Source organism: Dromiciops gliroides, chromosome 2 (genome assembly GCF_019393635.1).
Source record: "Dromiciops gliroides isolate mDroGli1 chromosome 2, mDroGli1.pri, whole genome shotgun sequence".
In the NCBI taxonomy this organism is placed as follows: Eukaryota; Metazoa; Chordata; class Mammalia; order Microbiotheria; family Microbiotheriidae; genus Dromiciops; species Dromiciops gliroides.
The window spans coordinates 91420373-91447001 of NC_057862.1; the positions used below are offsets into that span (position 1 = coordinate 91420373).

General features: G+C 42.9%; 1 protein-coding gene across 1 annotated transcript in view; it reads right to left on the reverse strand.

Moving 5' to 3' along the window:
* GRK5 (G protein-coupled receptor kinase 5) overlaps nt 1-26629 on the reverse strand; it is a 335798-nt gene that overhangs the window by 17085 nt on the left and 292084 nt on the right. Inside the window, exons 9-12 of the mRNA XM_043985213.1 lie at nt 25433-25623; nt 22833-22870; nt 19298-19387; nt 16482-16690 (exon numbers count right to left, since the gene is read on the reverse strand). Of these exons, the coding sequence (XP_043841148.1) occupies nt 16482-16690; nt 19298-19387; nt 22833-22870; nt 25433-25623 (528 nt within the window). The remainder of the gene's footprint in view (nt 1-16481; nt 16691-19297; nt 19388-22832; nt 22871-25432; nt 25624-26629) is intronic.

Consider the following 26629-nt stretch of genomic DNA (forward strand, 5'->3'; position numbering starts at 1 on the left):
CCAAAGTAGGGATGCTATGCTGCAGAATAGGTCTCAGAGGACTACCAGAACTGGAATTTAAGCCGCTCTCACCATTTTCTTGGGAGACGTATGTATGTCTACAGAGGCAGAGACTGTGCAGCAGGGTTTGTTTCAGTCTCTAAAGATGAATGGGAACCACCAGTCTTTTCAGCAGGATGGGGACTCTGGCCGCTAATGACAACACCGTGGGAAATAGACGTTACTCTAATTGGCCAATGGGGAGAAGGCCATTACAACCAAAGTCTACTGGGATTCTCCTTCATTGGGAGGCAAAATGCATGCTACAAGGGGCAGCTAGGTGGCGCAGTGGATAGAGCACTGGCCCTAGAGTCAGGAATACCTGAGTTCAAATCCAGCCTCAGACACTTAACCATTACTAGCTGTGTGACCCTGGGCAAGTCACTTAACCCCAATTGCCTATCTAAAAAAAAAAATGCATGCTACAGTTGGTCTAGGAGAAACTTGTTTACCTGCAGATTTCAATTTACATTTGCCTTCTGATTAATCGAATTTTTCTAGAAAGGTTAAATAGAAAAATAATGCGATGTAGCAGAAAGAATTCACTTAACCTCTCCATATTTGTAAAATGGGAGCAATACTTGAACTATTTCTCAGGGATGTTGTGTTCTTTTTTTTTTTTTTTTAAGTGAGGCAATTGGGGGTTAAGTGACTTGCCCAGGATCACACAGCTAGTAAGTGTTAAGTGTCTGAGGCTGGCTTTGAACTCAGGTCCTCCGGACTCCAGGGCCGGTGCTCTATCCACTGTGCCACCTAGCTGCCCCTTTTTTTGTTCTTTTTTTTTTTTTTTTTTTAGTGTCAGGGATGTTGTGAAAAAAACCACTTTGCAAATCTTTAAGCATGCTATTGTGTGAGTCATTATCATGTTGACCTTTTTCAAATATCATCTCTTCATAATGAAGCTAACACAACATTGACAGGATTATTTTATCAAAATTTCCCGGTAAATTAACATGTCAATTTAGTCACCTATCTAGGATAGCATGAGGGAGAATATTCTAGACAAAGAGAACTATATTAACAAAGGTGACCAGGCTTTCACAATTATCCCAACTGTGATGGAGCAAAGAGAACACAGCCCGAGGAAAAGTGTGAGAGGAAATTAGCAAAGTAGGTTGTACTCAGATCATGCAGGGCCTTGAATAACAGGATAAGCAATGGGGAAACAGCGAAGAGGTTTGAGCAAGAGAGAATGAGGGTCAAAGGATCACTGGGCATTAGAATGGTTGACTTGGGAGTAGGATAGAAGATGGATTGGAAAGGGAAGAGCCTCTAAGGAAAACTGGTCAGGAGGCTGCTAAAAGGTTCCATGTGAGAGTAAATGGGAGATTACACTAGATTGGTGCCAATAATAATGGAAAGGAGGAGGACTCAATTAAGAGATGACTTGGCAGGGCAGCTAGGTGGCACAGTGGATAAAGCAGTGGCCCTGGATTCAGGAGGACCTGAGTTCAAATGCAACCTCAGACACTTGACACTAGCTGTGTGACCCTGGGCAAGTCACTTAACCCCAATTGTCCCGCAAAAAAAAAAAAAATCATTCATGATGACGTGAAGATTAAAGTTGTGTGAATGGCAGAGATTGCAATATAGAGGAAAAAGGAGAGGGCCAAGGCCAAGAACTTGGGTAATACCTAGCTTAACTTGGTGGTGGGTGGTAGGAAGGAGTCTAGGAACCAGTGAAAATGGCATAGAAGACATTGAATGGTGGGAGAACTATTTAGGCTCTGATAAACCCATTGTTAAATTTTCAGTGTAAGCATTTATATCTTGGAAATTGGCAAACTTTAAGTCAGAGCTTGATTTATAATTTTGCTGATTGTCTAGCCATAATAAAGTGATAGAGAAAATGTTGTTAATGCAGATTAGGCTTAAAAGTGTGTCCCATGTGCAAGCTGTTAAACATTTGACAACACACCCCTGGCAGAAGCCAAGAGAATGAAGAGTATGCAGAAGGAGGGAGGGCTATGTCTTCATTGCCAAAGGCCACAGAGTTCAAGGAGGCTGAAGACTGAAGAAAAAAAAAAAGGCTGTTGGATAGAGTGATTTTCAGAGAGCACATTTAGTCCAGTGATGGGGACAGCTACCAGATTGCGGTGAGTGTAGGTGGTGAGGAAGTGGAGGCCCAGAGTTCAAACAACTTTTGCAGGAAGTCTGGTTGTGAAGGGGAGGAGAAAGAGAGGCCTGCAGCTGAATTCAATTCAACAAACATTCATTGAGAGCCCACTGTGGGAAAGGCACCATTTCAGGTGATAGGGATGTAAAGACAAAACTGAAACACTTCCTGGAGTTTAGCTTGTTCCATCGGGCACATGGGCAAGAAAATACATAGAGAATTTGAGGAGAGAGAGAGAGAGAGAGAGAGAGAGAGAGAGAGAGAGAGAGAGAGAGAGAGAGAGAGAGAGAGAGAGAGAGAGAGAGAGAGAGAGAGCGCATTTGGAAAATGGGAAAGGGGAGGGGAGTAGGGAAACTGGGCAAAGCTTCGTGGAGGAGGAGGTCTCTGAGCTGAACCTTGAAGCAACTTAAGGGTCGTGAGGATGAAGCATAGGGGAGAAATGGAATGTTACATTCAGGGAACAGCTAAGAAAAGTCCATTTTGGCTGGAACTTGAAGTATATGAAAGGGGTGGGGTGGGGGGGTAACATGAACTGACTGCAAAGATATGTTGAAGCCAGACTGAAGGGCTTTAATAGCAGGCTGGGGAGTTTGCAGGTGATCCTAGAGGCAACGAGGAGAGAGCTGCTGAGCAGGGTAATTACATGAATGTAGCAGAAGGGTTATAAGAGTTTTAAATTGAGGACCTGAGTTCAAATCCAACCTCAAAAACTTGACACTTACTAGCTGTGTGACCCTGGGCAAGTCACTTAATCCCAATTGCCTCACCAAAAAAAAAAAAAAGGAATTTATAATTTTTGAAGGGTCATGAAAATGTTGGGAGGAGGAGGAGGAGGGAAAGGATTGAGTAGAAAAGGAAAGGATGAAGATGCATGATTGAGATGTAAATTGCAGTGAAGACCTACCTGAAGGAGGTAGGAAGAAATGGGCACAAGTAGAAAAATTAGCTTCACTCTGGAGTAGGGACACTTTTTCCACTGAGAAAGGAGAAGAGAGAATAGGGGGTGATGGTGAAAAGTTTTGAGGAACAGAAGAAGAGAATTTAGGGAGATCCCATCAGATAGTCTCCATTTTTTTCACTTAAAGAAAGCTATCATCTCCTGTAAATAGAGGGTACAAGAATGTGGTTGGGAATTAAGGAGATGGGAAAAGGTTTGAAACAATTGCTGTGGGGAATTAAAGAGGTAGAAATATCAGCTTTGGAAACCAGGAATTAGAAAATATATTCATTATTCCCTCCCACTTTAAAAAAGTTTAGTGACCTCATGGTCACTTGCAATAGCTTTTCTCACTTGCTGTTTCCTTAGTCAAAATGGAGTGAGCCTAAATCCATGCCCAATCCATAGTGTATCAGTAGAATAATGGGGGCAGCTAGATGGTGCAGTGGATAGAGCACCGGCCCTGGAGTCAGGAGTACCTGAGTTCAAATCCGGCCTCAGACACTTTAACACTTACTAGCTGTGTGACCCTCGGCAAGTCACTTAACCCCAATTGCCTCACTAAAAAAAAAAAAAAAAGAATAATGAAGTATCCCTTTGATGATAATAACAATAATAATAATAAAAAAATTATATAGCATTCTGTGCCAAGCACTTGATCTCATTTGATCCTTTACAACAACCCTGGGGGAGAGGTGCTATGATTACTTCCATTTTATAGATGAAGAAACTGAGGTAAACAGAGGTTAAGTGACTTGCCCAGTATTATACAGCTATTAAGTGTCTGGGGCCATATTTGAACCCAGCTCTTCTTGACTCTAGACCTGGCACTCTATCCACTGCACCATCTATCTACCTGCCTTATTTGACTAGGTTAAATAAATGTGTTTCGTAAAAGCCCATGCTTTTCCAACAAAACCCACTACTAATTAGTTTGGGATATCTTTTGTTCCTATTGACTTAGATGAACTAACTTTTTTTTATTAAGGCAGATCCGAGAAGAAAAACAGGGAAGGGGACTATACCAACCACAAAGAGATGCTCAGCAATTTGAGGAGAGAAGCTTTTCAGCAAAACCTCTTCTTTCTAAAATCTGATGTCTTTCAGCTCCAAATTCCAGATCCCAAACATTTTTTCAAGGAAAGACTTTGGTTGACTTTCATGTTCAAATAAGCCTCAGGGAAACCCAGACTCCACCCCTCCCCCCACAAAAGAGAGAAAGGAACAAAGAAGGAGATAGGTTTGTTTTCTGCCCAGGAGGTTGACTACTCGGGTAACCTTGGAGAAGGGAAGGCAGCAGCCGCTGCCTTCAGTTTCCCAAGAGTCCATTTTAGCCACCAGGGGGAAGCAGAAGACAACTATGCTGCAGGTGCTCACAGCCTGGGCCAGTGAATAGTTGTATATCATGCGCAAGACCCACGACTCCTGAGTCTACTTGTTGCGCTCGGGGCATTCAATAAACATGAAAAACCACTGGGATTTGACAAGACCATGGCGGGAAAGCCCGCGCGGTGATTTCAGATGGTGGCTCTTGGGCCGGTCTCAGAAATCAAACCTTGTCACCTAGAGACCTGCACAACTGCAAAGGAGCTGTCACGGATCCCCCAGAGCCCCAGGATCGGGACTCATGAAGAAAGAATCCAGCCACAAGTCAAAAGATGCCCAACTCACTCTCAGACCAAGGAGCAGTGACTGGTTGTCTGCAAAGTGTGACCTGACATGCCCTGGCTTGAGCTGCCATGCGACTCTTCCAGGCAGTGACTCAAGACATCAGCTCAGGAGGGAGAAAGAAGCCGGCTTCTCCCAACTAATGCTAAAAGTTCCTGACACTTATGTCTGTCTGCCTAGTTCCCTATGAATCTATCCTTCCATCCCATCAACAAGTCAATTTGCCTTTTTAACATGCTTTATCCCAGTTTCATTTGGATATAAAGCTGAGGGTGACCATAGAGGGTGATTCACCCTGTTATGGGGTGTCTTCACTGAAAACACCCCTGTCCAAAACATCGCTTCCCCATTGCCTTATTGCAGTGCCTGGAATCCCTACTTCTGATTTCTTTTAAAGGGCTTTCTTAAGCAAATAAAAGTTAGTTGGCTCTACCCCCTGGTTTCAGAGGAGTAAAACATTAGTAAAAACATTCATTTATCTGATTCACCTGATAGGAGGAGAGCAGGATAGAAACTGGAATGAGGGAGGTGCAATTTTTAATAAAGGAGAGGTTAAGAGGAAAATATGCAATTTAAACGCTTATAAGTATATACTATATGCAAAGCACTTCAGGGATATGAAATTTCGATATGACCAAATCCCTGCCCCAAAGAACTTCCATGCTGTCGTCTGGGTGGTGATGCTACAGTCAGGGGCAGCCAGAGGGCAGTATGAGGACACTAGGAGTTTGAGAGGATGGTACTAAAGGGAGAGGGAGAGTCACTCTCTGTGAGATGAGGATGATGCTACCTTACCTTACTCGAAAGCAAAAGACCAGCATCAGATGATCTCTTGAGGTCCCTCTCTATCCCCTTGGCCACTGGACCATTTTGCCAAGGCCTGGTCCCAAGGAAACAAGGATGAGGTTCTTATCTCCAGCAGGTGTCGGAAAGCAAACAAAAGTCTCCCAGAGGTGAGAGTGTGGGGAGTGAAGAGCAGCAAGGGCGGGGAGGGGGGAGCTTCTGTCTAGCTCTGGGATCTTAGATACAATGAATCCAGAGAACTCTCTGGGGAAAGGTGGATGAGAATGAATGGAGGAAAGAAAGAATCCTTATGGAAAAGTGATACTATTGTATGTTGAGATTAACTTTAATGTAAATTGTTTTTTCAAGGAAAGACTTTGGTTGACTTTCATGTTCAAATAAGCCTCAGGGAAACCCAGACTCCACCCCTCCCCCCACAAAAGGGAGAAAGGAACAAAGAAGGAGATAGGTTTAATTAGTCATTATTGTTCTATTTTAAGTTTAATTAGTTTAATTAGTTTTTAAGTTTAATTGGTCATTATTGTTCTATTTTAGTTTAATTAGTTTTTAATTAGTTTTTAAGTTTAATTATTCATTATTGTTCTATTTTAAGTTTATGATAAATCATTGAAATAAATAGTTGGTACAACTGCTTAGAAAAGAAATCTGTTTTTGATTACTCAAATAAATAGATGGGTCATGCTGCTTTTTGCATCTGACATTCTGGGCTCTAATTGGGGGGGTACAAATGCTGTATGGAGGGGCTATGGCCCAACGAAGGAAAGGATGGGGTTTGTTGGATGAAGTGATTTATAAATTCTCATAAGATCGTCACTTTCAGACTAATTATCATTTAAAAACCAAAACCTCTGAACCATTATGGACCTTGGCCAAATATCGGCCGGGGCCCAGTCTAGCTTGTGCCTTAAGCAGATTGGCAGCTTCTTTTAATTCTCAAATGCTTAGGATAGATTCTACATCTCTCTGTGTTGTATATAAAGCACTATAGAAATTGAAGTTAAAATTATTTGACAATCAGCCAAAAGGTGGGGTGGGGTGTGGTAGGGGAAGCGAAGGCAGGGGAGAGACGCTCCTGTTGAGAGCTTGCTTGATGGTTCAGAAGCTAAACTTACCAGAGCGGTTGATTCAGTCAATCCTCTGGTACATTAAATGAGGTTGAGATCAGCCTTAGCACGTTGTCTAGCACATAGTAAGGGCTTAATGAATGTTAATTATTTAACATAAATTAGAGTCACTGAAGGTAAAATGTCCATTTAAAAATCTCACAGGATTAATCCAATATAGCTATGAATGTCACAAAGCAACAACTTGTGGGGTTCTTTCTTTAAGATGCCACTGATAATATTTTATTTCTTTTTAAATTGGATGTTTTGAGGATGTAAAAAAACTCCTAATTCATTTTTATAGGTGGTCAGATGGGGAAAATCAGTCAAGTGCATCTTAGATGATGATTTCAAGGGGAACTTAATGGAAAGGGGTCCTTTAAAAACATGGCTTCTGACTGAATCATTTCCGCCAACTGGGAGAATCAATGTGTGCTGAATTTTGCCAACCCTTCCCTCCCCATTGCTGAACTATTGAGGAATATGGGGAGGGGTCCAGGGATTTCATTAGCTTGGGGAGCTCGTTAATATAGGAACCACCTCCGCTGAATGCAAGTTAATACCTATCTAACTTGTAGACTTAGAAGTTGTCTAAGGCACTTGAAAGATTAAGTGATTTGCCCAGTCACACCCTTGGTTTGTGTCAGAGGCATAACTTAAATGGAGCTTTTCCTGACAGTCCAATATAGAATGCTGCTTTTCTCATCAGGAATCATGAAGCTGGAGGGCCACATGACCCAGCCCCTTGTCCATTAAATGCCTACATGGTCTTGACTTCCCCTGAGAACAGATGTAGCCAGTGAGTAATTGCAAATACTATTTTGCTGGCCCCATCTTACAACACTTATTAAGTGGCAATGTTATATTATTTATCTTGTAAATCAGAAGTATTGTGGTGATAACATAAGGTATTAAAGGAATCAAAGGAAGGCCTCCTAGGTAGGTGGTGCAATGGATAAAGCACTGGCCCTGGATTCAGGAGTACCTGAGTTCAAATCCAGTCTCAGATACTTGACACTAGCTGTGTGACCCTGGGCAAGTCACTTAACCCTCATTGCCCTGCAGAAAAAAAAAAGAAAGAAAGAAAGAAAGAAAAGACATAGAAAGACAAGGATGAAAAGAAATAGTGGGGTTGTGATCTGTGTTGGTGGAGTATACTCACTGATGAGAAGTCAGAAAAAAATCATGACCCTTTCTGGATCGACTGTAGAACTGAACATTTTAAGTAGGGTAACTGAGGCTTTCAGATGAGCCTTGTTTCCTGATTCACTCAATATTTCCACTTGCTCTAGATTTTAGTGACTGCCACCCAGAAAGTTCTCTTTTCTCTCTCTCTCTCTCTCTCTCTCTCTCTCTCTCTCTCTCTCTCTCTCTCTCTCTCTCTCTCTCTCTCTCTCTCTCTCCTCATCCCGTTCCCATGTGGTTTCGGAGGAAAAGGCTGCCAGATGCATTGAGGTACCACTGGGACACATGCCCTGCCCTCACTTTGCCTGCCTAGTGCCTACCAAAGGGTCCACTTTGCCCTTTCCTTATTTGACTCTATAGTGGACTGTGTTCTGGGATATCCATTAGTTCAGGTGTAATGACTACTCCTTGCCATCTGCTCTCCTTCCAAAGAACAAAATAGCATTGGTAGATCAGAGGCTCTCACAGTCCCAGTCTCATGGTCTGGAAAAGTTATAGCACAGGGTTAGTTCTATTTCTAGAGAAAAGTGTTTAGTAGGAGAGCCAAGTAGTGAGTCTGCCTCCTGAAAGCCCAGGTGGAATTCTTACCAAGAAGGATTTGGGAGTGCCCAGTTTTCTCCTGTCTTTGCAAACCTTAAAGCACTATATAAATGTTAGCTCTCCTTATGATTATTTCGAAGCCTCTGGTTATTCTGGACAATTAACGCAAATAATCAGTGCTGGGTAAATTTTCATCTTCAAAAAGGAGACAGTGGCTTTTTCCAGAATTGTAGAAATTATATGTTGGAAGAGATTTCAATAGGTCATCTTGTTCAGGCTCCTGCCTTCACATAGACAACTATATCATAAATAATAATGATGATGAAAAAAGAGTTATTACTTATATAGTACTTTAAGCTTTGCAAGAAAACCTTCATGCTTTATCTTATTTCATATTTTATATCATTTCATAACAAGCCAATGAAAGAAGCATTAGAAATATTATTGTCCCAATTTTACAGATGAAACGACCGAAGGACAGAGAAATTCTTCCCCATCATGCTAGACAAGGGGCACTGTGAGTCTCTTCCTTGCAAACTTACCAAGCCTCAGACCCTGCTTGATATACAACCCTTCCTGGGAGGTTAGGTCTATCAGGACAGCTTGCATTCATGAAGTTTGATTATCATGTAAGTTTTCTCCATTACAATCACACATTTAGAGATGGAAAGGATCTTGAGAGGCCCTCTCACATTACAGATGAAGAAACTGAGGTCCAAGATGACAAAGGTGCCACCCAGAGGCAGAGGAAGGATTCGACCTTATGTCCTCTGACTCACTCTTTCCACTGAACCACGGGGTCTTTCTCATCCTCTGGGAACAAGTTCTCTTCTTCTTCTTCTTCTTTTTTTAAGTTCTCTTCTTAGTGAGTGTGTGCGTCTGTGTATTGGCTTGTATGTCTCAGTGTGGTTTCCACACTGTCAACAGCTTTAAAAAAATTCTACCACCACTCTATTCTTGCTCTCCAAAACATAGTTCTAGGGTCACTTCAGATTGGAGAAAGTGACCATTTCCTCCAGGGGTCATTGAAATTAGTGGGACATAAGGGGCTATAGAATGGACCCATTAATCCAAGTTCTCCAGTTCTTGCATCTGGTTCTTTCAAATGGCCTTCCTGGCCACACCCGCAAACTTTATTCTGATTATGGGTTGAAGACAACTAGATGGCAGAGGGGATAGAGTGCTGAGGCCCAGAGTCAAGAAGACCTGAATTCAAATCCAGCCTCAAGGCATTTACTAGGCTTGAGAAGTCATTTCACAGCTGTCAGCCTCAGCTTCCTAAACTCTAAAATGGTGATCATAATAATATCTACTTCCCATGGTTGTTGTAAAGATCAAACGGAGATAATATCTGTAAGCACTTTAGTACAGTGCCTAGAACATAGTAGGTGCTTAATAAATGTTTATTCCCTTCTTTCCCATCACCCCTCCTGTTCCCTTTCCTGCTTATAATGCATTTCCTTAATGATGATGACAAATACATTTCATTCGAGAATATATATGGGTACCCACCTATATTTACATTATTTCCACCCCAGAAAAATAGAACTTACTTCTGAGAGGGCTCAGTTCCTGGAGCATGTACAATAACTGCCTGTTGCCAATATATATGGAGGCTTAGGGGTCTTTCTGAAATTTGTGATGGAGGGGTCTCTTCCTTCCTCAATTCAGAACATGCACCAATAGCCTGTTTCTTATTAGCTTACTGTGTAACAACAAAAAGCTTTTTAAATGAGCTGCTGAGTTAGCCGAGCAAAATCAGAAAAAAGCATGGCTTTCTTCCACAATAGTGAGTGAGGCAAAAACAACTGTAAGCCTCCAGGTGGGAGTGGTGGCAGCAGAAGCAGAAGCAGCCGTGGCTTGCTGCCTGCTGGTTGCTCTCCCCAGCGAGCCCCTACGAGACCATTAATGCATGATGTTGTCTCTGTTTCTTGTCTTCATTTGTGCTCATTCTTTCCTGATCTGAGGTGGATGAGATTAAGAGATGGAACAGGCCAGGCTTGACCTAGTGAACTTCAAGAAGCCAGAACAGACACCAGACATCCAGCAACCAGAGTCCACAACAGAGTCTTCTTACCTTTAGTGCCAGGAGAGGGGTAGAGAGGGTTGGAGAAGAGGAGGAAGAAGAGGAGGAGGAGTAGCCTTGCTCTGGAGATCTGACTAGTTTGAGAGAATGAGCCCCATTAGTAGGGTTATATTTCTGTGTCCACTCACATAATTTGTTTAAACTGTTTGTGAATGAATGAAGCTGTATTTAAATTTCATAATTCAGTACAAATCCCACATTCCTTGAATATACAGAAAGGGATCCTGACAGTCAAGATCTATCATGATGACATTTGTGATCGAGGCCCAGGCCTCAAGAAAGTGAATGAGGAGGAGGCCAGAAATCAGAGCTGAGAACAGGAATCTCTTCCTTAAATCTGTTTACCCATTTGCTGCTTCTGAAGACGCTGGCATCTTTATAGTGACACATGTTTATAATGGGTAAATTCTTATCATTTTTCATTTAATAAATATCTACTGAAGATTTTTCAAATTGGCTTTGATTCTATTTCTTTCCTCAGCTTTACCTGTATCCATCAGTTTTATCTGATTATGTTTCCCTCAGACTAACTTTAAATGAAGATGCTTCCACTGAACAGCCATACTAAGAGAGAGTGACCCAAAGGTCTGGGATCAAAGAGGCTAAACCAGGACAAAAAAAGCCTACTACAGGGGGCAGCTAGGTGGTGCAGTGGATAGAGCACCGGCCCTGGAGTCAGGAGGACCTGAGTTCAAATCCGGCCTCAGACACTTAACACTTACTAGCTGTGTGACCCTAGGCAAGTCACTTAACCCCAATTGCCTCACTTAAAAAAAAAAAAGCCTACTACAAAGATTCCACAAAGTGGACGTGCATCTAAAAATTTGATAAACAATTTAAAAAACTGGAACATTAGGAGTTTCTCAGCCACCACTACCATTGCCACTCCCTGGTGATGACTTGGTGGAAGCTACAGTGTCACATAAAGGGGGAGGGGAAGGAATGGCAATGTAAAGAACCAGGATTGTCTAGGTGCAGTAGTGATCAGGAAAGTGAGGGAGTTGGGCCAAGGTTTAAGGAGGATGTGAGTGCTGGAGGTCAGGAACAGGCAAGAGCTCAAGGTTTCATGCAGTCCAGGCAAAAGAACAAGTAATATATAGTTATAATATATATGTATATGTATATATTATATATATATGTATATATAATGCATATGTATATATAATATATATGTATATGTGTATATATAATATATATGTATATGTATATATGTTATACACACACACATATATATAAATAATATATATTGTTCAGGGACTGATAAGAGGTTGAACCCAGGTGATAAAGACAAATGGTCAAGGACTGACCAATTAGAACTTGTCACAAACAGGAAACAGGCCAAGAAATCTGGGGAATTTCAGTAAGTCAAGTTGTAATACCAGGAATCAGTAATGTGAACTTAATTTTGAGGCCCCTCCTAGACATCCCACCAGGAAAGAAAGTGTTATAGGGGTGTGGGAGGCTATAGGTGTGAGGTGAGAGGGAATTACAGTTCACTAGAGACTGAAAGCTGAATGGCTGCTTGGATGGGACAAGGATGAAGGAAAGGAGCTGACACAGTGGGGTGAGGGGACTTAGATTGGTGGGGAGGGGGCAGAGTGATGTTCTTATTTTCTCTTCCCCATATGCACCAGTGGTATGCCATGCCCTTGGCATGGCTTCTTCCTGACCACTTAGCTTGACCCAATACCCCGATCTCCCAACTGTAATCAGTGACTTCATGATTGGTTGGGGTCTGGCAACTCTGAACTATACCTTTTCCTCCTGATCTTCTGTGATGCATTATAGTATGAACACACTAGTCATACTACCTTGCTTACAGGACTTCATATAGGGATAACCAAATACCCCAAGAGTCTCTTGATGAGTTCTCAAGGCATATTTCTGGTCAATATAATGGAAAACTTCTTAACAATGAGAGTTGTCCAGAGTTGAAATAGACTGACTTAGGAGGTAATAGTAATAATAATTACAATGATGATAAGTAACAATAATAAGGATAAGGACAGGACCTCTGATTTCACTGATATAGAGAAGTCCTAGATGAGGAAACATTCTCCACCAGTGTAGATCAGCATCTTCTCTGAAACTTAAAATCTTAGAGAATCTCCTAGAATACTTAGAGGTTAAGTGACTTACCCCAGGTCATACAACCAATAAACGTCCAAGGTAGGGCTTGAACCCAAATTTTCCTGACTTTGAAGCTAGCTCTCTCTCTACTACACCACAGTTGTATTAATATCAACATTATCATCGTCATAATTGTGGTCACCACCACCACCACAATCATCATCGTCGCCATGATAAGCAGCAGCACCTTGCATAAGTTACTTTAAATTTGCAAAGCTCTCTCTCTAGATATAGATATAGCTATATACAGAGAGAAAGAAAACATTTTCTCCCTTTCTTTCTTTCCTTCCTTCCTCCTTCTTTCCTTCTATCTATCTATCTATCTATCTATCTATCTATCTATCTATCTATCTATCTATCCAATCTTTCACTAGGTAGCACAGTGGATAAAAAACCAGGCCTGGAGTCAGGAAGACCTGAATTCAAATATGGCCTCAGACACTTAATAGCTATGTGACTCTGGGCAAGTCACTTAACCCCATTTGCCTCAGTTTCCTTGCTTGTAAAATGAACTGGAGAAGGAAAAGGCAAACCACTCTGGTGACTTCACCAAGAAAACCCCAAATGGGGTCACAAAGACTTGGGCACAACTGAAATGACCGGACAACATGTGTGTATACACATGCACATGTACTTGTATGTGTGTGTATATTTGATCCTCACAACAACCCTATGCAATACTAGCTATTATCAATATCTGCATTTAAAGATGTGTGTGGCTCAGAGAGGTATAATTAACTTGACCAGGGTCAGGTCACACAACCAGCATCAGTGGTAGGATTTGAACCTAGATTTTCCTGGCCATAAATGCAACACTAAGTACTTTAGCAGGATTCCTTTCACTAAAGGTCTTCTAGCAGAGTCTGAATGCCACCAATGGGGATGCAAAGGGGCTCGTTGGTTAGGTAGAGGGGGACCCTAGATGGCCTTTGAAGTTCCTCCCCATTTTGTGATTCTATTTCCATCTAAGTGGCCTAAGTGGTACTGGTACCATCTGCCATGACCATCGGTTAGGCCTTATCCTGGCTTCTTAGTACACAGAACATGCTTGCATTGATGGCAAGAGTGGTGGTGTAGTAGAAAGAACAATGGATTTGGAGTTAGGCTTGGATTCAAACACTGGCTCTGCTTTATGACTGTGACCAAGTCACTTAACCTTCTCTGGGGCTTAGTTTTCTCTTCTGGAAAACAGGGATAATAATTATTGCACTATATACCTTAAAGTTTTCTGTGAGAATAAAATGAGATAAAATAGGTAAAGTACTTTATAAATGGCCATCTTAATATCAGCTATTATTATCATGGCTGGTTTAGAGAATAGCTACAAATGTACATATACGTTTTTAATAATGTATCTACAGCTAATTTTTATTTATTAAATGCAGCCAAAGTCTAGTTTTAGACTATTTCCTCCGATAGTCCATAACCTGACGATCCAGGCCAGTAAGAGAAAATATTGACGCAGGGGCTGGATGGCTGTTTATGAGGGATGCTGTCAAGGGCGTTTCTGCATGAGATGATCTGTAAAGTTTTCTTCCATCTTGAGAGTACACAATTCCATTAAACAAAAGACGAATACTTTAAAAAAAACCCAGTGTGTTGTTTCTTTTTAAGTCTTTCAAATCCTAGCATGGTATTGATGAGTTGAGCAATGCCACGCAGTAGGAATAGGATCTTGTTCCAGTCTCTTCATTTCACTGGACCTCACTCAATATTCCCATCTATGAAATGGGACAGGGAGTGTGTATGTGTATGTGTGTGTTTGATATTAAACTAAATGGTCTCTGTCCCAGCTTAGACATTTTGTAGTCGATGAAGGAAGCTCAGAATTCTCCTTCTAAGTTCTCTCTGAATTTAGGAAAATGAAAACAAAAAGAATGGAAAAAAAATAAAGAGGTGAGGGGCCCCACCAAAAGATTTCAGCCTTTTAAACGTCATTCATCTCCAGGTGCAGGCAGTGTGGAGGGAAAGGAAGTCTCCCAAGGCAGCACAAACAGGGCTCAGGGCTCTGGTCCTTCCTGCCTGCATGTGGCCCGAGTTAGGGAGCTGCCTGCTGTGGCCGGCTGCCAACACAGCTGCTCCTGTCACTAGAAAGAGGAAGGCCCAGAGCCGGGCAGCCGTGTAAATATCCCAGGGAGTTGGAGAGCCAGGCGTGGGAAGGAAACGCTGAGCTGTCTGAAGCCACCAACTGACCAGGGCAGGAAGGCAGGTCCCAGTATTGAAATCACTCCCCAGGGGCCTACGGAACAAGTAACCTGTCCTTGCTGTACTGCAGGACTCCACATTCTCATTGTGCTGCCCCCAACTTGAGAACATTCCGCGGCTCCCTCTTTCCTTCTGCACAGAATCACAGCCTTCAGCTTGGCCTTCGAGGACCATTATGGGTCTGACCCCACCTCCCGATGCAACCTTGTCTTATTGTTCATTAATATGAACCTTGCTTTTTCAGGCAAGTTAATTTCCTCACTATCCCAGATCTTTAACTGAACTGGGGGCATTCAGGGACACTTTGCTCAACTCAGGGATACTTAAGTCCAAACTGGAAATTTATCAGCTTCTACCCCCTGCTACTATCTTTAAAAGTGCTGTGGAGGATTCTGTAGTATCTGATCTTGCTCTGGTAATTTTAGAGAATGAACCTCCATACTACTACATGGCGCATTCTTTTTGCACTGAATCAGTGAGGGTAGAAAGAGGAAAAAGACACACCCTCTATTCACCAGTGTTCCCAAGTCTCCTGTCCCTGGCTGCCTGAACTGTCAACAATATCAAGCCCCCAGTGTGTTATAACCACTGATTCCAGTCATTGCTTGCTGGCCTGATACTGACTGACAGATCAGCCTAACAGGGACTCAAGAGGGGAAGGAGAGGGAAGGGAGGAAAATGAAATGGGAGAGAAAAAGCCCTTTAGTGAATTCTCACTTGGGGACAACTTGGGTAGAAGAAAATCCAATAAAAAGCAGGTTTTTTGACAAAACCTGTCTTTGTTCATGAGCAAACAACAGCATGAGAACAAATTGTAAGTCCTTCCAGATTGTCCATGCTTTGCGCTAAATGTTTTTATGTGCCCCATCATTATTTGGGAGACCCATAAGTATAAAGTTCTCATGGACTGTCCTGTAACTGTTCGAAAAGCACATCATCACCACTCTTGTTTCTGTACTTTCTTTTTGGTTTTCTGCTCACCTGGAATGTCTTCTTGGCTTCCCTTTATTCCTTCTCCTAAGGCCTTTCCCCTCCTCAGGGAAGACTTTCATATCTACTACCCCTGTCCTCATTAATCTCTTTCAATTCAATTCAATAAATATTCAATAAATAAAAATTATGAAGGACCAACTATGTGTCAGACACTATGCTAAGGTTGTATCATACAATTTAGCACTTAATTAGATTTACTCTGCTATCATCTATTCTTATTCCAGGTACCTCAGTCTTGTCTCTACAATAAGACTATAAGCTTCTTAAGAGTGACGACCATTTAAATACTTGAAGGATTTGTAATTTGCCAGTGTGGAGAATTCTCAGGGTGGCAACCCCCTCTGCCAAATCATAGCTCACAGCCCATCTGACTTTGTTGAGGAATACAAGGGAGTTGCCCAGAATTACAAGGCTGGTTAGTGTCAGAGGCAAGATTGGAACCCAGGTGTTCCTGACTCCAAGCCCAGCACTTCCTCCACTAATCCAGGTATGTTGGGAGCATATATATCTTTTATACTTTTCTGTATATCCCTAACAGTGCCCTACATATCAAAGTTTTTCAGTGTTTGTTGTTGTTGTTGGGGTGATCATGGGCCTGGGCCCAGTCTGGATCTTACCCTTTATTCCAGTGCACCTGGTGGGTAGAATTTGAGCAATTAAGGCTTTGGCCCTTACCATTTTACAGATTGACTTGGCTTCCTCTGAAAACTTGTGAGAGTACACCTCTTCCGTCTCTAGCACCCTTCTGTCCACCTCTTCACGTTTCACTTTCTCTTTCCTCCCTCGGAAGGGCGACTGTCCAGCAATCATCTCAAAAATGAGGCAGCCCAGGCCCCAGTAGTCTGGACTCAGACCATACCTCTGGTTGTTCAAGACCTCTGGAGCTGAAAGAAGAGGAGAGAGAGAGGATTGGAAAGGACGGCTTAAGGAGTACAAGAATAATAGAGCATGTCTGCCAAAGTGCGGCCAGGAGCCCTCCTTGTGCCCATTTGGGCAGAGACACAGGATGGAGGATGGTGCTATTTCCAAACAACTGTATCCTAAAAGGCTGTGTAGGAAAATACCACCGGAGTAGTCCATGACTGAGATGGAAGGTGCGCTTCCACCTTGACCCTTTTCCTAACCTTATCCTGGTCCCTCAGGTTCACTTTGCTTGGGTGTTTTTTTCCTATAAAGAGCATCTTACAGATTCATCATAGAGGTGCAAAAAAATACCAATCTCCCATATCATGTCATAAACATAATACATGCATGAAGGTACACACAGGCTCACTGAGGCATAAACATGTAAGCACACAAATTGATGCATGATGCACTTTCAGTGAAGTCCAGATATGCAAAGATGACCATAGGTGCCTATACATGCATGAGGAGACACATGCACATGTTCACAAACATGTTCAAAGGCACATTATGCATGTGTATATGAATGTACCAGGGAACATAAACATCTGCACATACTTTTTTTTTTTTTTTTTTGCGGGGCAATGGGGGTTAAGTGACTTGCCCAGGGTCACAGAGCTAGTAAGTGTCAAGTGTCCGAGGCCGGATTTGAACTCAGGTACTCCTGAATCCAGGGCCGGTGCTTTATCCACTGCGCCACCTAGCCACTCCCTGCACATACTTTTGAAGAGGCACAGGTGCATATACACACCTATTAAAAATAAACGTGGTGGGGGCAGCTAGGTGGCACAGTGGATAAAGCACTGGCCCTGGATTCAGGAGTACCTGAGTTCAAATCCGACCTCAGACACTTGACACTTACTAGCTGTGTGACCCTGGGCAAGTCACTTAACCCCCATTGTCCCGCAAAACAAACAAAAAACCAAAAACCCCAAAATACCACAACGTGGCTATTGACACTATACTCACCTGTGTGTACACATAGGCCAGGCATAGATGTGTTACACGTTTACATGTAAATTAAAATTCAGGCATCAACACCATAAACATGTGTATATACATAGGCAAGGCACAGGTGTGTTACATGCATGCATGTGCAATAAAATGTAGCCATTAACACCATACACACATATACCTAGGCAAAGATGCACATGCACATACATGAATGACCAAAGACATTTGGTCGTGCGGACACATGTATTAATACATGTGTGCACATGTGTGTTGGCACAGACATACCGACACTCCTCCATGTGAATCCAGGCACACCGATGTACAAAAACATAGACATGCACATACATGTATGTATGTAGAGGTGTGCTGGTAAATGCTGAACTACTGTCTTTCCAGGGGGAAAAATGCACAAGACACTTTTAAGTTTAATCTGCATTATCTCCAAGGTTTTCTCTAACACTTAAGTCCATACAATCAGCAAAACAATAAATCCAACCCTGATTTGCAGCACTTGCCAGCCTTCGATGACTACATGCCTACTCTGAAGATCTGACAACTGGCTCGGGAGCCGGTTCAAATTGGTTCCGTCAGCCCTCTGCGTATTGCATAGACGTCCCATGAACACACACAGCCCATGTATAATGTAACATCTTCCAGTGTGCAGATGGAGGGGGGTAGACACATATACAATGGTTTCCTAAGTCTAACATAGATTGTAGCAAATGGATTTTCTGGCACCAGTATCAAAGTTGGTGAGTTCAGATTAGTCAGAGGATACAGAGATACTGGGGCCACGGGAGCCCTTCGGGTCTAATGGGAAGAATACTTCCCCATGGGGTGGGAGGAATGCTAAATACTCTTCTCTAATGGTGTCAGTGCTCTCTGGGAGCCACGAGTGAGCAGGTAGTGCCACACCTTCTCCTGCTCCTCCTGCCCAATCTCCTCGTGAGCATCCAAGGCAGTGATCTGTGGGGTGCGGTCAACAGGGGGTACTGCTGAGGATCTGTAGGCTGGCCCTTTGCATTATTAAGGTTCACAATGTGGCTGTCAATGATTTTGACCCTGAAGCCAATTAATCATTGATTTTAGGTATTAAATTTAAAATGACAACAAACCAACGCCTTCTGCTGTCTCACCTATAATAATGCCAGGGTTTCATACATCTTGGTAAATGTCTTTTTTAAATAGCAGGGCTTTCAGGCCTGTGAGGTTTTGGGGGCCTGACACCTGAATCCCCAGATTGCTTAGAATTTATGATGCCATTCTTTCCCCCTGTCTTCAAAGGTATGGCCTGGTTTGGAACTTCAGCTTGGGCATGGATGCCCACATAGGGCAAGTCTACTCTTCCTGGAGGCATTCACAAAAGAGGGTGTTCAGTACTACATGCTTCCAGGAAAACCTCCCTGATTTAATGGCCCAGGGTGACTCATCAGCAATTCCAGGGAAAAAAGGAAGCTAGGGCTAAGAGGGAGGGGGTTGTGGGGGAGATTGGCTCTAACCCCGAACTATATAAAATCACCAGGGACCCTGGTGACCAAATGCTCCCCTCTTACCCAACTGCTTCCTCTGGGTGGGGCTCAGTGCCTTTCCAAGAAACAGGGTGAAGAGAAGAAGCAGGTGATCATGTTACTTACCCATATATCCCACTGTTCCTACCCTGCCCCGGATCAAGTCCCCTTCAGGAATCTTCACAGCTAGACCCAAATCAGATATTCTGATATGGCCTATGGAAAAGGAAGGGCATGTGAGAGATTTCATTCAATACAGATAATTAAAGGCAAGAAGTGGCCGATGGTACCTTTGAAAGCAGCACAATCTCATGGAAAGTTGTCAGACTGGAAGTAAGAAGACTGAACCCTATTCCCTGCTCTTCCTGTAATTGACTGTATGTCCTTGGGTGAGTCAGGTAAAACCCTTGTGCCTTGGTTTTCTTATCTTTAAAATGGGGATGAGAACAGACTCCTAACAACCTCACAGGATGATGGTTCTGAAGATTTAATAAGGAAAGGAGAGTGCTTTGAAAAGCTGAAGCACTTATGTAAATGTAAAACAAGTCTTTAAGACCAAAAGTCTCATATATAGTTTGAATAATGCCATTTGCCTCAGAAGCAATTTGAGGACAGTGGCAGTGTTATGTAGCAGAAAATACAATGTACTCAGATTTGGGAAACTTAATTTCTAGTCCCCCATTCACCACTTAGTGGATGTGTGACCTTGGGCAAGTCATAGCCCCTCTATGGGTCCCATTTTCTTTATTTGAAAAAGAAGGAGGTGGAAACAGGTGATCTCAAAGATCAATTTCTAGCTCTCAGAAAAGATATGGCATCTCAAAGACAGTCTCTCTGGTCTCCAGTTTCTTCATCTGTCAAAGGAGGGGATTGGACTACATGATATCTAAGAGCCCTTCTATCTCTAACTATGATTCCAAACTAACTTCTATCTGAATAGGAACCTTTCCTACATCCTCCCTGAAAACTGTTTAACCAGCCTACAGTGAAAGACTTCCAGGGCCACTACTTTGCCCAAGGCTGTCCATTCTACCCCAGGATAGCTTTGATAATAAGGTTTTGTTTTGTCTTTAAAACAGGTACCTCATATATAGTATGCATTTAACAAGTGTTTGTTGAATTATGCTGGACCTAAACAAAATCTGTATCTCTGTAACTTCTATCCCATAGTTGTCTGCCCTCAGGGTCAAAGCACAACAAATTGCATCCTCTTCTGCATGACCAGTCCTCAAACATAGGAAGCTTGGGGGCAGGGGGCATGTCCTCCTCTAACATTCTATGATTCTAGGAAGTACTGGCCTGAGAGGGCTCTGTCTGATTTCTGCTTTGGCAGATTCCTTCATGGGAAACATGGGAAATTTTCCTGACATTTTATAACAATTTGCTTAAGGGGAAAAATTATAAACTGATCTGAGTAACAACCACCACCCCTGCCCTTTTCGGAGTGGCTGTTTATTTTCTTCTCTTCAAGAAAGAAGAAAGGAAAATTTGCATCTGGACTGGAAAAGTCTGGGAGATCCAATTAGAAGACCTCATAAGCCAGGAATGACCCAAAAAAACATGTAAAAGACCTCACTCCTGAGAAAGCTCTTTCTCCAGCTCCCTTGCAACCCACTGGGGCCCAGCCTGCGTCCTGGCAACAAGCTAGTCCCACAGACACGGACACCGCCGTGGTCAGGGTCAGCTTCCCACATCACACAGGTTTCCGCCTCACAGCACTGGGTCACCCTCACGGCTTGATTCTGAGAATTCCAACCAAGGTGATGTTTAACCCACATTAGTTTCTCTGGAAACCGAGCTTCCTGAATTTTCAAATGCTCAGTCCTCTTCTCTCAGGCTTCCTCACAGAGGCTGGAAAGCTGGATTAACACTCTCAGGCTAGGGATAGGGAGATCCAGGACAGGCAGCCATATCTGGATCAACAGGGGCCAAGAACAGAACGCCCTGTGGGTGCCACCCTCCAGAGGAGCCCATGTGAGCTAAGATTTCTTCCAATGGATCAGTTCACTAGGACCTCAGCAAACAATAAAAAGCTAATATGGTATAATAGGAAGAGCCCTGGATTTGGGAATAGAGGGCCTGGGTTTGAGTCTTAGCTCTTCCATTTACTGTTTAAGTGGTCTTGAAAAAAATGACATAAGTAATTTAGAGTCTCCTTTTTCCTACCTTTAAAATGAGGGGGCTGGACTAAATGATCATAAATAGAGACCGGGGGATAATCCTCAATAATGAAGCACTCAATAAGGCCAGGAAAAGTCCCTCTTCTTTCATCTGCGGATGCTGAAATCTCAAAGTTTACTGCTGGTTTTTCCACTACTCTTCTTCTTCCCCACTTATGCCTAAGGTTTGATACTAGCACAGTTGAACTTGGCTTATCCCTGCTGTAGGGTAGTAGAGATGGGTTCTAGGGTGAGCTTCACTAGATTCAGACCTCATGGAAGGAAGTCTTTCTGAACCTCAGCTTCTTTATCTGTCAAATGGGGAGAATCATAACTAACTTACTCACCAAAAAGGGCTATTGTTAGGATCTAATGAGGTACCTGAAAGAGTTTTGAAAATTACAAAGCAAAATTATTAACCATGATTCCAGAGGAACAATGAAGACACATGCTGCCTACCCCTTCATAGGAAGGAGAGGGATTCAATTTGCAGAATGAAACATAGATTATTGGACATGGCCAATGTCAGAATTTGTTTAGCTTAAATATAACTATTTGTTACAAGGGCTTTTTTTCTTTCTTTCTGAATGGCTGAGGGAGGGAGGTGGTAAGGAAAGAAGATAAATGCTTGTTAGTTTTTTTCTAATTCATTTTTTAAATGTACAACTTATGGTAGCTAGGTGGCACAATGGATAAAGCACTGGCCCTGGATTCAGGAAGACCTGAGTTCAAATCTGGCCTCAGACACTTGACACTTACTAGCTGTGTGACACTGGGCAAGTCACTTAACCCTCACTGCCCCACCAAAAAACCAAAAAACCAAAACAAAACAAAACAAAATTTTTTTAAAAAGCACAACTTACGATATAGATCTAAGGCATTATTTGGCCCTCAGAGATAAATAATTGAAATTGTCAACTATCATCATTAATATGAAGGAGCATTATGGTACAATGGATAGAGTGCTGTTGGAGTCAGGAAGATAAGAATTCAAATCTGCCTCTGATACTCAGAGCTATATGATTGTAGGCAAGTCAACCTCTCTGAGCCTCAGTAACCCTCTGAGACTGTAAGTTATAGACTAGTTGTGATCTCAAAGGCAAGAGGAGTTTCTATACCATTGATATCATGGATCCTTGACATACTGAGGTGATAGCAAGGGACAGCAACAATAGTGAAATAAGACTAGAGCTTTTATATGCCAATAAGAATCAGTGTGGGGTGTGTGTGCATGTGCGTGTGCGTGTGTGTGTGTGCGCGCGCGTGTGTGTGTGTGTGTGTGTGTGTGTGTGTAAGAGAGAGGGCTTTTTTCCAGTGCTAGTTGCTTCTCTAGTCCAAGGTGCCCGTAGAATTCTAGGATGACAGATCACCAAATGCCTCCCAATCAGTGTAAGTCAAACCTGTGAAAGCTCTTTCTCTCTAAGGTTCTTTGGGTCACAGGACCAGCAATGCCTAAACTACCAGAGAAGAAAAGAATCTCCCAGAGCCACACCCTGACTTACCATAATCATCTAACAGGATATTTTCTGGTTTCAAATCCCTGAAAGGGAAAGATAAGAGGCATTTGAAGGAGGGCATTTTGAAGGGCAGAAGCACGTCATAGTCGCAGGCAAGACTGGCTATGCAGGTATGATAACCCAGCCGTACCCTATTTGGATCAACCAGGACCTAGTGGAGACAAAAGCACTTTCTTTCCTGCTCCCTTGGCTCTGGCCTACTGGTCTCTCTATGTAACTACCACACCCCAGGTTTATCTTGGTTTTTTCTATTAATTCAATGAACAAACATTACCCTTTGCCAAAGGCGTCTTCCTGCCCTCAGGCTAATGGCACAGGGTGGGAAGGAGGCTGGTTAAGGACCAGTCTCTGGCTCTAGTCCAAGACCCTGGGTACTTCAGAAGATGAGGAAACTTTAGCATCAGGTAGGTCTACATTGATAGAGGTGGAACAGTCTACTGGAATGGATAAAGACCCCTATTTTCAAAACGGTCTGAGATCAAGACAAGAAAGACTAATAGATGGGCAAAGTGTCAGCTTTGAATTGTGGGGAAAATGCAAGTTGGATTGGGTAGGGAGAGAATGAATAATATAAAAAAACACCATTTTTTTGAAGAGTAGGGACCTAGACAAATAGAATGGAAGAGAGTTCTAGGTTAACTCTGAAGGAGAGGAAGCCCAGAAAAGAATATATATATATATAAACATGACCTTTCCCAGCTTGACCTTTAAGCTCAGCTTTCCTTGATCATCATTGAGAGAAACTTCACTTTCAATGGAGTAAGGGTAGGGGAGGAAAAATATATGGTTCTAATGAAAAGGTTTTTATCTACCGGTAAATGTGGATTTGGGAGGCACTGTGAGGTGGAGGTGAATATGCAGAATTTGACTCAAGAGGTCTGTGTTCTAGCAGTCCCAACTCTGCAACTTAAACTGATTTCCTATGTTCTCACCTCTGAGAGAGGAGAAATAACACTTGTTTTAAAAGTAAATTATTTTGATATCATTTGAGTCTGTGAACCTGTTAACATCCTACAACAATCTTAATATTCGATCTGTACTGAAACTATTGTTCTCAACCTAGTGGACTATTTGTTTAACTAAAGCAAGAAGTTGTTCTCAAAGGGGGATGTTAGTACATTAAAATGTTTTTTGTTGAGCCCAGCAAAATGATCTTCGGGCCTGTGTTCAGGGTTTGTTCTCAAAGTTTATGTGATTTCTTTAAGAAAAACCAAATAGCTCCTTGCTGGGCTAAGAACCTCATCAGGGCCAACTACCACTATTTAAAGGTTAGAATGACCCAGGTACATTTTCCTAGTTTTCTGATCACTGGTGGATGCCAGTTCTAATGTACCCACACCAGAAGCACCTCCCCAGCCAATTGCCAGAGGGAGGATGTGGGTATCATTGTTCTCTCTCACCCAAGGGATCTGTAGGTGGGAATGAGGGTCCCTTCCAGCTCCAACAGTCTGTGGCTTTGTGGAATGTTTATTTTAAAAGGAATAGGTAAGTGAGCAAGAGTTTCTTCTTTCCACCCTCAGGGAAAATTTTCTGACTGGTTCTCTTTTCACCTCAGTGAAAACAAAGCAAAAACAGAAGAGTAGAGATGGTTCTGGGGGAGAAGTGTGTGCCTCTGAGAACATTCCTGCTTGTTTTCAAAACCTTCTTGACCCCACAAGATAAACTCCACTCGAGTACACAATTGTGCCCAGCCTCCTTGTTAAACAAACCAGAGAGAGTATGCAGGGCTGAGGGCTGCTGGAGGGCCCTGGGTAAGGATCAGAGAGTCTGGGAGAGAGTACATCAAGGAAATGGCAGAAGTGATTTGGATTTGACACCCTCTTGGCTGCTTTGGCCTCCCCTGGAGAAATGCCTCATAGGGTTCCAGCAACTTGTCATTATCATTACTAGAAAGCACTGATAAGGCTTGGGTGGGCACAGGGGTTGTGGGCATAGCTAGTAACAGTCAATCCTCTCTTGGTCATAGAAGGCAAATTTGAAAACTAGAGTGTCATGAATTTTGCTTTCATTCTTCTCCCCAGTCCCTTCTCCCCCATACAAACAATTGAAAAAAAAAACCCACCTTAGTGGGCAAGAGCATACACCAGTTAGGGGGTGGACTCATTATTGTATTTGGAATCAAACTTTCTGTGAACCAACTGAGCAAGTTTCCAGGAATTTGGAAGGATTCTTAGACCCAGGATCTACTGTTGTCAGCCCTCACCAACCTACCTACCTACATAGCAATGACTTCTGGGTTAACTGAAGGTCCTGGATTAATGTGGTTTATGGGACTACCCAGTTAAAATGGTGGAAAGGAATATATCACTCATTGGAAGTGGGTGGGGGGAGAGAATGAAAGAGAATAATACTTCATCCTACAGTTTCTGCTGTCTTATAAACCACCAGTAGAGAGGCAGTGGGGTAGAAAGATCACTGCACTGGGAACTAGGGGTTTGTTGCTAATTCTCTAGGTGACCCTGGATAAGGCACTTACCCTCTACCATCCTCCCCCCACCTCTATTAAATGAAGGGGTTGCATGGGATGACCTCTAAGAGCTCATTCTAGGTCCCACTAGCATCTGGTGGTGCACATCCCTGCTCACCTGTATACAGTATTTTCTCTGTGAAGATCTTCCAGGCCACAAAGGATCTCTGCTGCATAAAACAAGGCTCTTTCTTCCTCAAAGCCCGGGTTTCCCATGTTGTAGATGTGGAACTTCAGGTCACCCCCATTCATGATGGTCAGAACTAAGCACAATGCGTCCTTTGTTTCATAGGCATAGGCTAAGTTGACCTGGGAATACATCGTTAACACCATTGTGGCATAAGGAAGACAGTCCTGCCTCCTCTTTCCTTTGGAAAAACCTTAATATTGAGGGGAAGCAATGGCAACAGCTAAATGATATTCCCTAGAAACCAGCTGGCCTCCCATTGACCCCTGCCATGTCGCTCAGTAGCTAGGGTCAAAGTGTAAGTCTTCAAAAGGGTAGAAGTGAGGCAGAATTCCTGGACTGACTAATCTCCTCTCATTCAGTGGATCTCCAAGTACAAACCACAACAGCACTCCAGTTGATCTCCAGGCTGGGCCCTTGGCACATTGGCACTTATAACAGGACTGTATCCAGGCTTTTGTTTCTGGCCTGAAGGAAGCCTTTGCCCAAGGGTTAATCAAAACCAGGCACTGTTTCCCTGGCATCTCCTCTGAAGCTGTGTCAGGCTTCTTTCTGTCTTTCCTCCTGGTGAGGATTTTCACTTATTTATTTTTGCTCTAGCAAGTGCCAATGGGAGGGGTGGGGTCTTCAGGAACTTCTCAAGGTGTCTCTAGCCTGGAGACATTTGAGAACCACCGCTCTAAATAAGCAGTTCAGGCTAAGGCTGGCCATTGTGGTCAGCACAGATGCTAGGTGTGCTGCCCAGGGAGGTGCAGCCCTTATCTAATGCATTTGGGGTGGACACCAGCAATGGGCTTGGCTATTTAATGGCCAAGTCATCTCTTCCTCATCAGGGCCATCTGGAGCTGGGCTTAGGGCCTGGGGGCAGGTCACACTGTGTGGGATCCTTCCTTTCCCATAGCCTTTCCTCTCCCCCTAAACATTGTGACACCGGTGAAACCTGGTTACAATGAATATCAAAGTAAGCCTTGATCACAAGATGTTATGTTAGAACATAAACATCAGCAGAAGCCCAGGAGGAAAAAGCTACGCATCACTAAAGGGAAGTGAGGAAGTCAAGGGAACAGGGCTGCACATGCTGATGGTAGCTGTCCCTTAGCAGTTAGCTTTTCTCATATGGGTGTCCCT